Below are 11,844 nucleotides of genomic sequence, written 5' to 3' on the forward strand. Positions count from 1 at the left end.
AACCATGGCCTTCAGTGGTGAACTGGGTCCCAGCTCACACCGCTGCCTGGGTGAGAAGCCCTGGCCTTCTCAGTGGTGGAACTGTCCCAGGCCTCACACCGCTGTCTGGGTGAGAAGCCCGTGTCTTCAGTGGTGGAACTGGGTCCCAGGCCTCACACCGCCGTCTGGGTGAGAAGCCCGTGGCCTTCAGTGGTGGAACTGGGACCCAGGCCTCACGCCGCTGTCTGGGTGAGCAGCCTGTGGCCTTCAGTGGTGGAACTGGGACCCAGGGCGCACACTGCCTTCTGGGTGAGCAACCCGTCGCCTTCAGCAAGAGCAGGTTTGCTTGTTTGGGAGAATGTTCTCATTTCAGTTTTCTGAAAGGGTTAGAGTTGCTAACTGCAAGAGAGACTTGTTCCTGGTGAACGAGAAGTGTGTTTGTAACTAATTGTTTTAAACTCCATCAGGTTGCCAACACCCTCACTCCCCACTGTTTGCCTCCCGGAGCTGTGAGCATCCTTAGGTGACAAACCCACACCAACATGGTTTTTGTAATTTCCCTGACTTGCAGTTGAGACTTTTAGAATGAGATTTTTAAGGAAGTGTTTGGTTTAATTTTTCTCCCATATCAGGAAACACATGATTTTTTTTTTTACATACAATAAGAATAACTTTAATGTATTTTATGTTTACAACATAGGAATTGCGATTTTAAAAGCAAGAATTCAGAATGTCATTAGTGTAAGCCGTGTTTCATATCAGTGCATTAATAGTTTTTATATTAATGTGGGCAGTTCATATTGAAGTGTAGAAAAATAAATTATAATAAGAAAGTGATGTCTACACAGGAGAAGACGAATTGTTTTTACAACCTGGTAAATTAGAGAGTTGCTGCCTTGGCGTTCCCATGTCAGCTGGACATTCTTATAGCAGCAAATTCCATTTAAAAACTGTAAGAATTCAAGAAGGAAGAACTGATACTCGCGAGCAGGCCCTTCACATGTGGGCACTTCTCTGGAGTTCCCACACTGACAACACCGTTGCTGCTCTAAACCACTTTGGGTATGATTTGGCAGGGAGCTGAGGGACAAGGGAAGCCCAACCATGAGGGCGTCCATGAGCGACACCGCAGGCTGTGCCCAGGACCCCTGCGCAAACCGTTTCACTTCTCAATCTTGAGTTTGAACTCCACTTTCCCTTCATACGGGTCGTGGGGATTGTCGAAGGTCACGTGCTCTGCCATGACCTTGCACACAATGGCGACCTCAGCGTTCCTGGGGACATTGAGGAGCTTCGCGGCCACCAGAGGGTTGCTGTAGTGAGGCTGAAGTGGGAGTGAGGAAAGGACAGGTGTTTCAAAAATCTCTGAAGTTAAGGAGAGAAAACTAAGCAAGGGAAGTGTCAACAGTCAGGTTGGTGCAGAGGAGCAGCTCGTTTGTGTAAGGCTGGTCGTGACCGAATGCATGCCCTGGAATTTGCTGAGATAACATCCCCTCATGTAAGAATGGAGAGCAACGGTCTGGAGGGGACAGACAATACCAGGAGTAAATTCAACTACAAACTCTTTTTTTTTTTTTTTTTTTTTTGAGACGGAGTCTCGCGCTGTGTCACCCAGGCTGGAGTGCAGTGGCAATCTCGGCTCACTGCAAGCTCCGCCTCCCGGGTTCACGCCATTCTCCCGCCTCAGCCTCCGAGTAGCTGGGACTACAGGCGCCCGCCACCACGCCCGGCTAGTTTTTTGTATTTTTAGTAGAGACGGGGTTTCACCATGTTAGCCAGGATGGTCTCGATCTCCTGACCTCGTGATCCACCCGCCTCGGCCTCCCAAAGTGCTGGGATTACAGGCTTGAGCCACCGCGCCCGGCCTCAACTACAAACTCTTATGATGATGAACATAAAAATGAAACAGGGCCGGGCGCGGTGGCTCAAGCCTGTAATCCCAGCACTTTGGGAGGCCGAGGCGGGTGGATCACGAGGTCAGGAGATCGAGACCATCCTGGCTAACATGGTGAAACCCCGTCTCTACTAAAAATACAAAAAACTAGCCGGGCGAGGTGGCGGGCGCCTGTAGTCCCAGCTACTCGGAGGCTGAGGCGGGAGAATGGCATGAACCCGGGAGGCGGAGCTTGCAGTGAGCCGAGATCGCGCCACCGCACTCCAGCCTGGGCGACACAGCGAGACTCCGTCTCAAAAAAAAAAAAAAAAAAAAAAAAAAATGAAACAGGAAAAGCATGTGACGTGGAGGAAAGTCTTTGAAGTGGATATGCAGTTGTTTTAGAGGATCTGGGAAGTAGAAAAATTAGGCTGGGCGCAGTGGCTCATGCCTGTAATCCTAGCACTTTGGGAGGCTGAGGTAGGCTGAGTGCTTCAGCCCAGGAGTTCAAGACCACCCTGGGCAACATACTGAGACCCTTTTCTCTACAAAAAATACAAAAATTAGCTGGGCATGGTGTTGTGTGCCTGTGGTCCCAGCTACTCCAGAGGCTGAGGCGGGAGGATCACTTGAGCCCAGGAGGTTGAGGCTGTAGTGAGCTAAGATTGCACCGCTGCAATCCACCTTGGATGACAGAGCAAGATTCTGTCTCAAAAAAAAAAAAAAAAAGAAAAAAAAAGGTAGAACAGTTAGAGTTGTATTTTCATGTTGCATGAAAGGAATGTTTCCAGGTAGATACAAGAACCTGGGCTTGGGAAACACGCAGACTGTTCACTTTTGTTTCATTTTTATACATGAAGGTGCTTATTGCTTTCCTTTGGCCAAGTGTGAGAGGACTCAATAGCTGTGGTGAGGGAAGCGTGAAAGGAAGGAACCTACCTGGGCTTTTTTCCCGTAATAAGGGAAGTAGTGCAGACTGAAGGTGCCGTTGGGAGGATAGTACTCGACCTGCAGCGGCTGGCCGAGCTCGCGGGGCTGGTCCTGGGGAGGAGAGGCCACTGTCTGAGTCTGGTGGGAGCTGGTGTGTGCCCATGTCTGTGTGTTGCATTTGTGTGCATGTGTGCACATGTGCACTGTGTAGGTGCTTGCATAAACGCTTTATTGCATAATTAGCATAAATTAGATGCAATCTTTATACTCAGTGTTGAGATCTCAGCAAGGATATGATTTGTTAGCATGCAAAGTGCCCAGTGACCCCTCAATGTGTGCTTCTAACAACTTGAAGTGTTGGAAGGATGATGTAGGTGGGTGAAGCTGGGAGTCTGCTTGCTTGTCCACACTCGAGGATGGCCACTGTTCAGTGGCATGTGCTGCTTTGCCACAACTGGGTTACAAGTTGGTGTGAGAGGGACAAGTGAACACGTGTTTTTGTGAGATTGGGGCCCTCTCATTTCAGAAGCAGAGACTTGCTCAGTGGGTAGCTCAGGGTCATCAACAAACAGCTGAAGGGTGCTTTGGATCTGTTAGAATCTCAGGAGCCACAGTGTGGCCCAAATAAATTGAAAAAGGAAAAGCAAACCCCCGTAGCCCACACGGAAAGTGGAGGCTTCGAAGGAAGTGAGGTTCCCTCAGACACCCGAGTGGGAAGGCTCCACGCAGTAATGGAACCATGCTGTGAAACCTTTGCCTTTGGGTGTAATGGTGGAAGCAAACCTTAGAAAACATTTAATTTAAAAAATTTAGTTTTAAAAAATGTTGACTTAAAAAGCAATTTTGAAGAAAAGCCTGGAATTAGCCTGAGATCAATGCCAACTCTTAGCAGTCTGTATACTAAACACAAACAACTGTAGCTGCTGGCAAGCTGGAATATTTTTGTAAAGAAGCACATAAAAAGAACAGAACTGGTAGATGTACATTGGTCTTTCCACATGGCCACCAAGCATTTTGAAACGTGCTGGTGATATGCTACTCAGATGCGTTTGGAAGCAAAATGATGAGAAAACAGCACCGTGTTTCCCTTGCTGTTTTTAACCCCCACGGTGGAACTCGCTGTGCTGATGGTTCAGTGGTGTTTACATCTGGCTTACGGGGCCAAGGCCGACATTCCTGGAGAGAACCAGGCGGGCCATGCCCAGCGTGAACCAGCACGACCCTGACAAGCTCCTTTCCTGGGGCAGCCCTGCCCACCGTGCGGCCATACTCACCAGGAAGGTGCAGTCCACTCTGGGGGCCGAGCCGTTGCTGGGGAGGAACTTGACAATCTAGAAGGGAAAAGCTTGAGTGTGTCCGCTCCCCACCCCCACCACCATGTGAGGTGCAGCGGCACCCACCCGTGGAGCTGGGACCTGGCCAGCCCCAGCCTGGGCTTTCTGACCAGGACTGAGAAGGGCCCTTGGTCTGGTTTGCGGCTTCCCTTGGAGGAATCCCCATAGGTGTCACTAACTCATCACTTGGAGCCACAGCCTTCCCCCAACCCACCCATTAGCAGGCCGCTTGGCCCAGGCTTCAGGAGGTGGCTGGCAGGTGGCAGAGCTGGGGCAGGGTGATCTTAGCTCTCGAACTGTGTCCAGGTCTGCGGTGGAGTGCCGAAACAGAGCACGGGCCGGCCTGCCTCGCAGCAGGGCTGGGTCCGCCCACTGCTCTGCACAGCCATTCTGGAAAACTCTCTCTGGTCCACCCGTGCCTTCAGCCCCCTTCCTCACACCTCTTCCCTGGGCTTCTCCAGCCCCAGCCATCCCCTGCTGTGCTCCGAGGGTGGCAGCTGCCATGAGACGGGCACAGTGGCCACCACGCCCTGCTGGGACCCCCGTCACAGCCCCTCCATGCCAGCAGTGCTGAGACCCTGGCTGACAGAGGGACCCGTGAGGTGTGGAGGGCACAAGTGTACAGCCTGTTAAGTGGGAAATGAACAGTGCAGCTGCCCGGAGGCCCAGCACAGAGCTGCTGATTGGTCCATGGAGCGGTGGCCCCAAGCCCTCTGCCTGGCCAGGATCTGCCCTGCTCAAGCCTGGCTCAGGGGTCACCTCCCCACACCCCTCGAGGGGCCCCTGGTCCCATGTTGGAAGCCTCTGCTTTAGAAGGTGCTAAACCCCTCCCAGTCCTGACTCCAGAACTTGAGACCCGTTTACCTGGCCCTGGCATCTCTGGCCGCCCTGAAGGGGGCCCTGGCCTCACAGAGACCCCTGTTCATGTGTTTCCACGTGTTTTAGAGGACCAGCTATGTGCTGGTGTCTGACGAGTGGTTTTAAATTTGTGTCTAAGAGCCAAACGGGACAGGTGTGTGCCAAACCAAGGTACAGGGTGGTGAGGCCGGAGTCCTTGTTCCCGCTTGGGCAAGCCCTGGTCGGGACACATGCACTCCTTGTGGTGGGGATGAGTGAGAGGCCCTGACCGCACTGTTGTAGTGCGCCGGAAGGAGACCCTCAGTACTCACCCTGTTCATTTTAATAATAAAACACGGCTTTCCTTCTTCAAAGCCGAAGTTGGGATCCGCCAGGCCTGAGCAGTTCTGCAGCATATCTGCCGTGAACTTGCAGGAGAACTTGGTGTGGTTGGGAGCGGGGAAACCCTCCTGGAAGAAGTACTGCTCGGAGGTGCAGTTGATGCTGTCCTCCTGGGCTGCTGGAGAGTAGCCTGCGGATGGACGCACCTGCCAGCCCTGTCCTGCCCTGGCCCTGATGCCCGGCTGCCCCCCAGGAAGGCCTTGAGCCCTGAGTGCCAGTTTCTTATAAAAAAAGTCGCAGCTGGCCGGGCGCTGTGGCTCAAGCCTGTAATCCCAGCACTTTGGGAGGCCGAGGTGGGCGGATCACGAGGTCAGGAGATTGAGACCTTCCTGGCTAACACGGTGAAACCCCGTCTCTACTAAAAAAATACAAAAAACTAGCCGGGCGAGGTGGCAGGCGCCTGTAGTCCCAGCTACTCGGGAGGCTGAGGCAGGAGAATGGCGTAAACTCGGGCGGCGGAGCTTGCAGTGAGCTGAGATCCGGCCACTGCACTCCAGCCTGGGCGACAGAGCCAGACTCTGTCTCAAAAAAAAAAAAAAAAAAAAAAAAGTCGCAGCTGTGGAGATGTTTCACGCTTTACCTGCTAGGAAGGTGTGGAGAGTCTGTGTGAGGTCTGCCCAGGTTCTGTTATCAGAGACGTTGTAGACAATTTCCAGGCCTTTCTCCCCGTAAATATCCGGCCTTAAGGTTACCCCTGGAGAGAGAGACCTTTGTGTTTAGTGTCTCCAAATGCTCACCACTTTTAAGCCATCAGTTCTGAAGTGGCTGAGGATACGCCCGAGGCTGTGGCCCAACCCTGGAGCCTCCTCGGAGTAAACTTGTCTGCAGCACAGGAAGGAAGGACCCCCAGGACAGCACGGTTAGAATGTGGCCCGGAGCCCTCCTGGGAGTTGCCCCGGCTCCGCCTGGGGTGTGAGAGGCCCTGAAACCTGGCTGGCTGCTGTGGTGGGGTCGGCGGGGGTGGCTGGCTCTCTCCACTGGGTGCCTGCTCTGTTAGGTGATGACTAATCCAGAGGCTGCAGCTGGGTTTCTATGTAAAATTGTATTTGAACACACATTAGAAAAGTCTTCACTGGTTTTGGTTAAGAACAAAAGTGGTCTAACAACGTGTTAATTGTAAAACTGAATATCAGGATGCACACAGCGGGGAGTTAAACCCAGAACCGTCGACTTTCCCGACGTGAACTGTCAAATGTGCATCCTTTACACACTCTCCTGTTTCTGTGGAAACACAGAAGATGCAGAAACGTGTGTTTGCTTCAGGTCCTTAGGACCAGCCCACCATCCACACACCACTCGATTCCCAGTGGCCACGCACGCTACACACTTCCACTTCCCATGCGATTGGGAGCCTCTTTTTCTGTCATTTTGCGTCAACTCACCTCATTCTTTCCATAAATGCGGTTTCATTGTGTGAAGCCTGCAGTTTGCTTAGCTGATCCCCTGTGGATGCTGCTGGCTTTATATTTGAGGCTAGGTGTTACTGTTCTGTGGATGTTGTTAGAATAACATCTATACATGGTTTAAAATAAAAGCCTTCAGCAGGGTCTAAGGGAAAAGGAGGTTCTGCACTTGCTCTGCACACTGACGGGGACGTCTGTCCTGTGGCCTCTGACAACTCGGATGCCTATTCCTCTGTTTTTGCACCCTGCTGATGTGTAGGTGACCAGCAGGCTCTTTTCTGCTGGTCTCCCGGGTGTGCGCCTTGGAAACCGTTTCCTGTACATCCTTGCAGAAACATTCCATGTGCATATCCGAGCGTAGGAAGTAAGTGGATGGAAAAACTTGTCTCTATAACAAAACCCTTCTGTTTCATAATTAAAACTAAAGCCAAAGTCAGATTTTATAATTTGGGGTCATTTTCCTCATGGAAAGAAACTAAGGGGCCACTTAGGCCTTGGGGCTGCTCTTAAAGCTAGTTCAGGGGCTGGGGGCCGCCCTCGGGGGCACCTGCTGGGGTGTGTGGCTCACCCTGGGGCTGCCGGGCTGGCCTCTCTGGGCTTCATTTCTGGGGAAGGCACGGGTCCCCCTGGGCATCTCCAGAGCCCAGGAGGCAGCAGCCTAGCCCATCACATGGCATGGGGGCAGCATCTCCGGCACTTACCTGGTGACCGTAGCTGGTCTTGGTAGTCGGGCGTGTACGGGTCAACCGTCTGCATCAGCACGTAGAGGCACAGGGCGAAGAGCCCAGTCATCACCACGTAGAAGGCCACGTAGTACAGGCTGATCCACACTGCGACACAAGGCAGGCACAAAATTTACCACGTCGGCCATTTTAACACGCACAATTCGATGGCCTTGAGCGCGTCCATGATGTAGCGTGACCATCTTCCCTACCTAGTTCCAGAACATTCTCTTCCCCTAAAACAGAAACCCCGTCCCCACCGTCGCTGCACTCCCCTCCCAGCCCTGCACCACCGGCCACGTTCTGCCTCTGCGTTTGCCTGTCTCGATGTCCACGTAGGCAGAATCCTGCGACCCGAGGCCCTTGCACCCAGCTGACTTCACTCTAGCTGCTGTTCGAGATGTGTCCAAGGCTGTGCCACCATCCCAGCTCCAGCAGGAGCCAAGGGCCCTCTGAGAGGGGAGTTCTGGTTCTCCCCATCACAGAAAGGGAAACTGAGGCAGAGAGGTGAGGTCCTGCCCATGGTGACCTGTAGTGTGGCCTGGAAGCGCATGGCCGGCCCTGCTTCCACAAGGACATCAGGAAGAGGAAGGGAGGCCCTGGAGATGGCTCTTCTCAGAAGCAGGGGTATCCACGGGCACTGGGCACTCAGGGTGTGGCTTCATCTCATCTGCTTCTGAGACCCTCCTGTGAGCTTCCCCTCAGAGTCAGAGCCTAACGGAGGCCACCGTCCCCGCGGCCATGGGCGGCTCCTGGACACAGGCGGCTCCTGGATGCTGTCTTGTCTCTATAAATTCGCCTGTGTGGATCGCCGCAGGCATTTGCACGGAGACACCGCCAGGAAGAGGACGGCTGTGTGTTTGCCACGGCTTTTCTCTTTCTGGGAAGAGTCTGTAGTGAACTGGGCCTCCTCCTCCTCTCCGGTGATGTGACGTGGATTCTGCTTAGTGAGCTGTTCTCCAGTGACCCAAAACACAACCAAAGAGCGGGACCAAGTCAGAGAGAAGCAAGGGAGCATGGGGCCAAGAGGCCGGAGCTCTGAGCTGTGATGAGAGGCTGTGGCCTGCGGACCGTGTGTCCTTTTCTGGGGGGGCCCCTCCTGTGAGCTGAGACAGCGCAGGTCTCTGAGCCAGGTCCCTTCAGCACCAGCTGGGCTCAGGGTTGGGTCTTGCTCACCTGGCATCCACTTTGAGTCCCTCCTTTCCCTGCCGGGCGTCCCTGGTAGCAGCATTCTCGTGTGGCGGGGGCCTGTGGCCACCAGCAGCTTGGCTTCAGTCTCCAGTTTCGGGTCTCCAGCTTCAGCAACGTGGGACCAGTGGTGGTGGAGAGGGTTCTGTTCTCTCGCTGGATCATGCCTGGCACCTCCCTGGTGCTGGCCCTGCAGGTCTCTGCCTCAGTGTTCTCAGGTCACTCCTGCTGTGGCTTCTATTTGACTTGGCCGCCTGCCCCCCAGGGACCTACGCCGTGAAGGCAGAGGTCTCCGTTTCCCCACTGCGGGTCCTGTGGGTCTACCCTGGGGCCTGTGGTGCACAGTAGAGACGTGGGCGGTGCGTGTCTCCCCAGTGGCTACCGACCCGCTTCATGGCGATTCTCAGCTCCACCAGGTGGCTCAGCCCTGCCTCCCAGCTAGGAGCCCGAGGTTGGCCTGGCTGGGCCCAGGCTCAAGTGGGCTGTGCTTCCTGGACTTCCTGGGCCCCCGCTTGCACCACGGTGTTCAGGGCACACTGCAGTGCACAGGGGAGGGGTTGGGAGGTGAGAGTCCCATTCCTACCAGCTCCCGGGGCCGGCTAGATGCTGCTCACTCTGCTTCTCTCACACCCGCACCTGTCCTCCCATTAGTAAACATAACGTGTCCTATTCCTTTTGTTTTTGTCATTTCACTTGAATTGTGTTTTCCCGGGGCCCTAAGACTTTCTTATACTTAAACAGAGGCCACGTCTACCAACCGGGCAGTGAGACCATTCCGGAAGGTTCTCTGTGGTCCTGCAGCCAGGAGGCGGCACGTGGGAGTCTTAGCGTCTAGAATGGCTCAGAAGATGGGGCTTCCAAGGGCCTGGCCGGCAGCCCCCGGCCCAGTCCCCACCCTCAGCTCCCTCCCCAACCTGGTCTCCTGCTCTGCTGCCCCGCCTGGCCCAGGAGGCCCTTCCGCCTCCACCCCCGCCCCCGGTCCCTTCGTCTTCAAGAACGGGGTATTTGTTCTATTTCAAATGCACTGTGGCTCCAGTGGGCTCTGGTGCCCCTTGATACTGCGGAGCCTCCAGCAAGGGCCGCGGCCTTCACCAGCACTGCGGTGAGTGTGAGGGGCTTGGCAGTGTGTCGCGGGTGTTCCTGCCACCTCTCAGCTACACGTACAGGTGGGACAGGCCTGGGGCTCTGCATTCCCACCTCAGCGCTGGGACCCCCAGAGCCAGGTACCATGGGGACTAAGGAGGGCCCAACCTTCCCTGGGAGCCAGGGCCAGCACCTGGCCAGACAGTGCAGCTGCATCTGAGGCTCAGGGGTCGCCGGGGGAGGTGGGAGCGGGCAGGTGCTTCCTCCAGACTCTCCCGTGAGGGGTGAGGGCATTTCCCGGAACGGGTGTGGTAGTCCTGATGTAGAGGCAGATGCTTCCACCGCCTGTGTGGCCTTGGAGGCCCAGGCATCTGCTTTCCTCCCAGGAGGGCCAGGCTGCCCGCACCTCTGCGCAGCCACAGGGACAGGACCCCGCAGGGTGGACCTCACACAAGGCACAGGTGCTACAGGCTGAGGCAGGCCTGGTTTACTCCCCACCTCCGCATCTGGACGCCAGCAGGTGTCCCAGAAAGAGGGGCTGGCAGCTGCATCTCGGCAGAGCCCCGTATTCAGGTTATTGAGTGAATCTGTGTGACCAAGGAATCGCCATGGCCACCTTTCACATTCTTTTAAAAATGATTCACTGGAAACATACTTTTAAAATGCTGTTGTCAGGCCTATGGCTGGAATTTGGGGCCAGTCTGTGGATGCCCTCCACTGACGTTCTGCAGTCGGGGCTCCAGGTCCACTCAGGATGCTCTGGGGACCCTCACTTTCCCTGGGAGGCCAGTGAGGCCCTGGCCAAAGCCCATCCATGCCATCCGGGCAGCATCTGGGTCTCACTGTCAGGGGCCCTCTGCTCCCCTCCTCCTGAGCTCACCTGGAGGCCACGTTCTCAGAGCAGCCCCCTCCATGCACCCAACCGGCCCACCCCCCTCACGTACCCCACCGGGACAGGGTGCGGCCCAGCATCTGCCCCGTGTCCGGATTCCAGCAGTAGTGCTGGAACTCTTCCATGCGCTGTCCGCACGTCTTCTTCTCCTGCAACGCCGCCATCGTCCCTGGCCTGGGAGCCTCCCGCCTGCTCCTTGCACCCCCTACGCCCTGACTGAGACCAGACACCCGCCTCGGCTTTATAGTTTCCTCTGCCAGAGGTCAAAGGCACGGCAGGTGAAGGATTCCAGGGAGAGTCCAGGGCCGAGTTATCAGCGCTGGCCATCGCCTCACCAAACACCAGGGGCCCAGTGCAGCCCGGCTGTTGCCCCTGGGGTGGGCCAGGCCCGCGTTCCTCACCCCGCTGCTCTTGGGACGCCCTTGGCTTCAGCTTTGTCTGCTCTGATTGCGGTGAGGGCACGTTCCCGGGTGAGCAGCACTCACAGGCCCTGCCCCTTCCCTCCTCTCCTTCAGGAGAGAGATCGAGGTCAAAGCAGAGCCGGCCTGAACCCACTGTGTCCACGACCTTGGGCTGAGCCTACTGGGGCCGCATCCCTGGCCTGGGAGGGTGTGAGGCAGGCGAGTGAGGGGTGATCGGCTCCCTGGGTCCCCAGCTGTGGCCGGCCCGATTCTGGGTCGCCCAGTGGAAGGGTGAGCCTGGCAGCTGGAGCTGGGTCAGCAGGGAACACAGGGGTCCCCGGGGGCTCCTCTGTCTCCCAGATTCACTCAGAGCAGCAATATCCTCTTAGATCCCCAGAGGGCAGTGGCATGGAGGGCCCTTTAGGATTTTTTGTGTCTATGGAGGAATTCATAAATATAAGCCCTTAAATCTAGAGGACCCTGAAATAAAGTGCACAGGAGCCCTGAGCATCTGCTGAACACAGATTCAGCCCAGCGAGTCCTGGGGGCCCCACATTGCATTTCTCACAGTGCTGGTGGGAGGGAGTAAGGCAGGGTCCAGGTGGGGAGTGCTCAGCCTAGGCAGCACCTCGGGGTCACCGGGGGGTCTGGGCAGTGCATTGGGGTCACAGGGCCGGGGCAGGGACCGTGAAGTCATTACTGCCCACTTCTGCCCGGGGATTCTGCCTGAGCCCCTCGCCCATGGGGCCGAGCACCAGGACATGGAGGGCTCCCAGGCAGTCTTGTTGTGCGGGGCACTA

At 55.8% G+C, this 11,844-nt stretch overlaps 1 protein-coding gene across 1 annotated transcript; it reads right to left on the reverse strand.

Annotated features, from left to right (window-relative positions):
* Nucleotides 1-570: 570 nt before the first annotated feature.
* On the reverse strand, nt 571-11,844 carry ATP4B (ATPase H+/K+ transporting subunit beta). The gene is made up of 7 exons (XM_003914097.5): nt 10,696-11,844; nt 7,460-7,588; nt 5,936-6,049; nt 5,286-5,485; nt 4,057-4,113; nt 2,792-2,893; nt 571-1,303 (listed from the first exon to the last, which is right to left on the reverse strand). The coding sequence occupies exons 1-7, from the start codon at nt 10,805-10,807 to the stop codon at nt 1,142-1,144; spliced, it is 876 nt and encodes a 291-aa protein (XP_003914146.2). The 5' UTR covers nt 10,808-11,844; the 3' UTR covers nt 571-1,141.

This window comes from Papio anubis, chromosome 15, assembly GCF_008728515.1.
Source record: "Papio anubis isolate 15944 chromosome 15, Panubis1.0, whole genome shotgun sequence".
NCBI classification, from domain to species: domain Eukaryota; kingdom Metazoa; phylum Chordata; class Mammalia; order Primates; family Cercopithecidae; genus Papio; species Papio anubis.

Coding starts and splice junctions, on each gene's coding strand:
- ATP4B (XM_003914097.5), bottom strand. CDS start 10,807: ATGGCGGCGTTGCAGGAGAAGAAGACGTGCGGACAGCGCATGGAAGAG. Junction 7,589..10,695: donor CCGCACCCTGTCCCGGTGGG/GTACGTGAGGGG, acceptor CTTGTGTCGCAG/TGTGGATCAGCCTGTACTAC. Junction 6,050..7,459: donor AGACCAGCTACGGTCACCAG/GTAAGTGCCGGA, acceptor CTCTCTCTCCAG/GGGTAACCTTAAGGCCGGAT.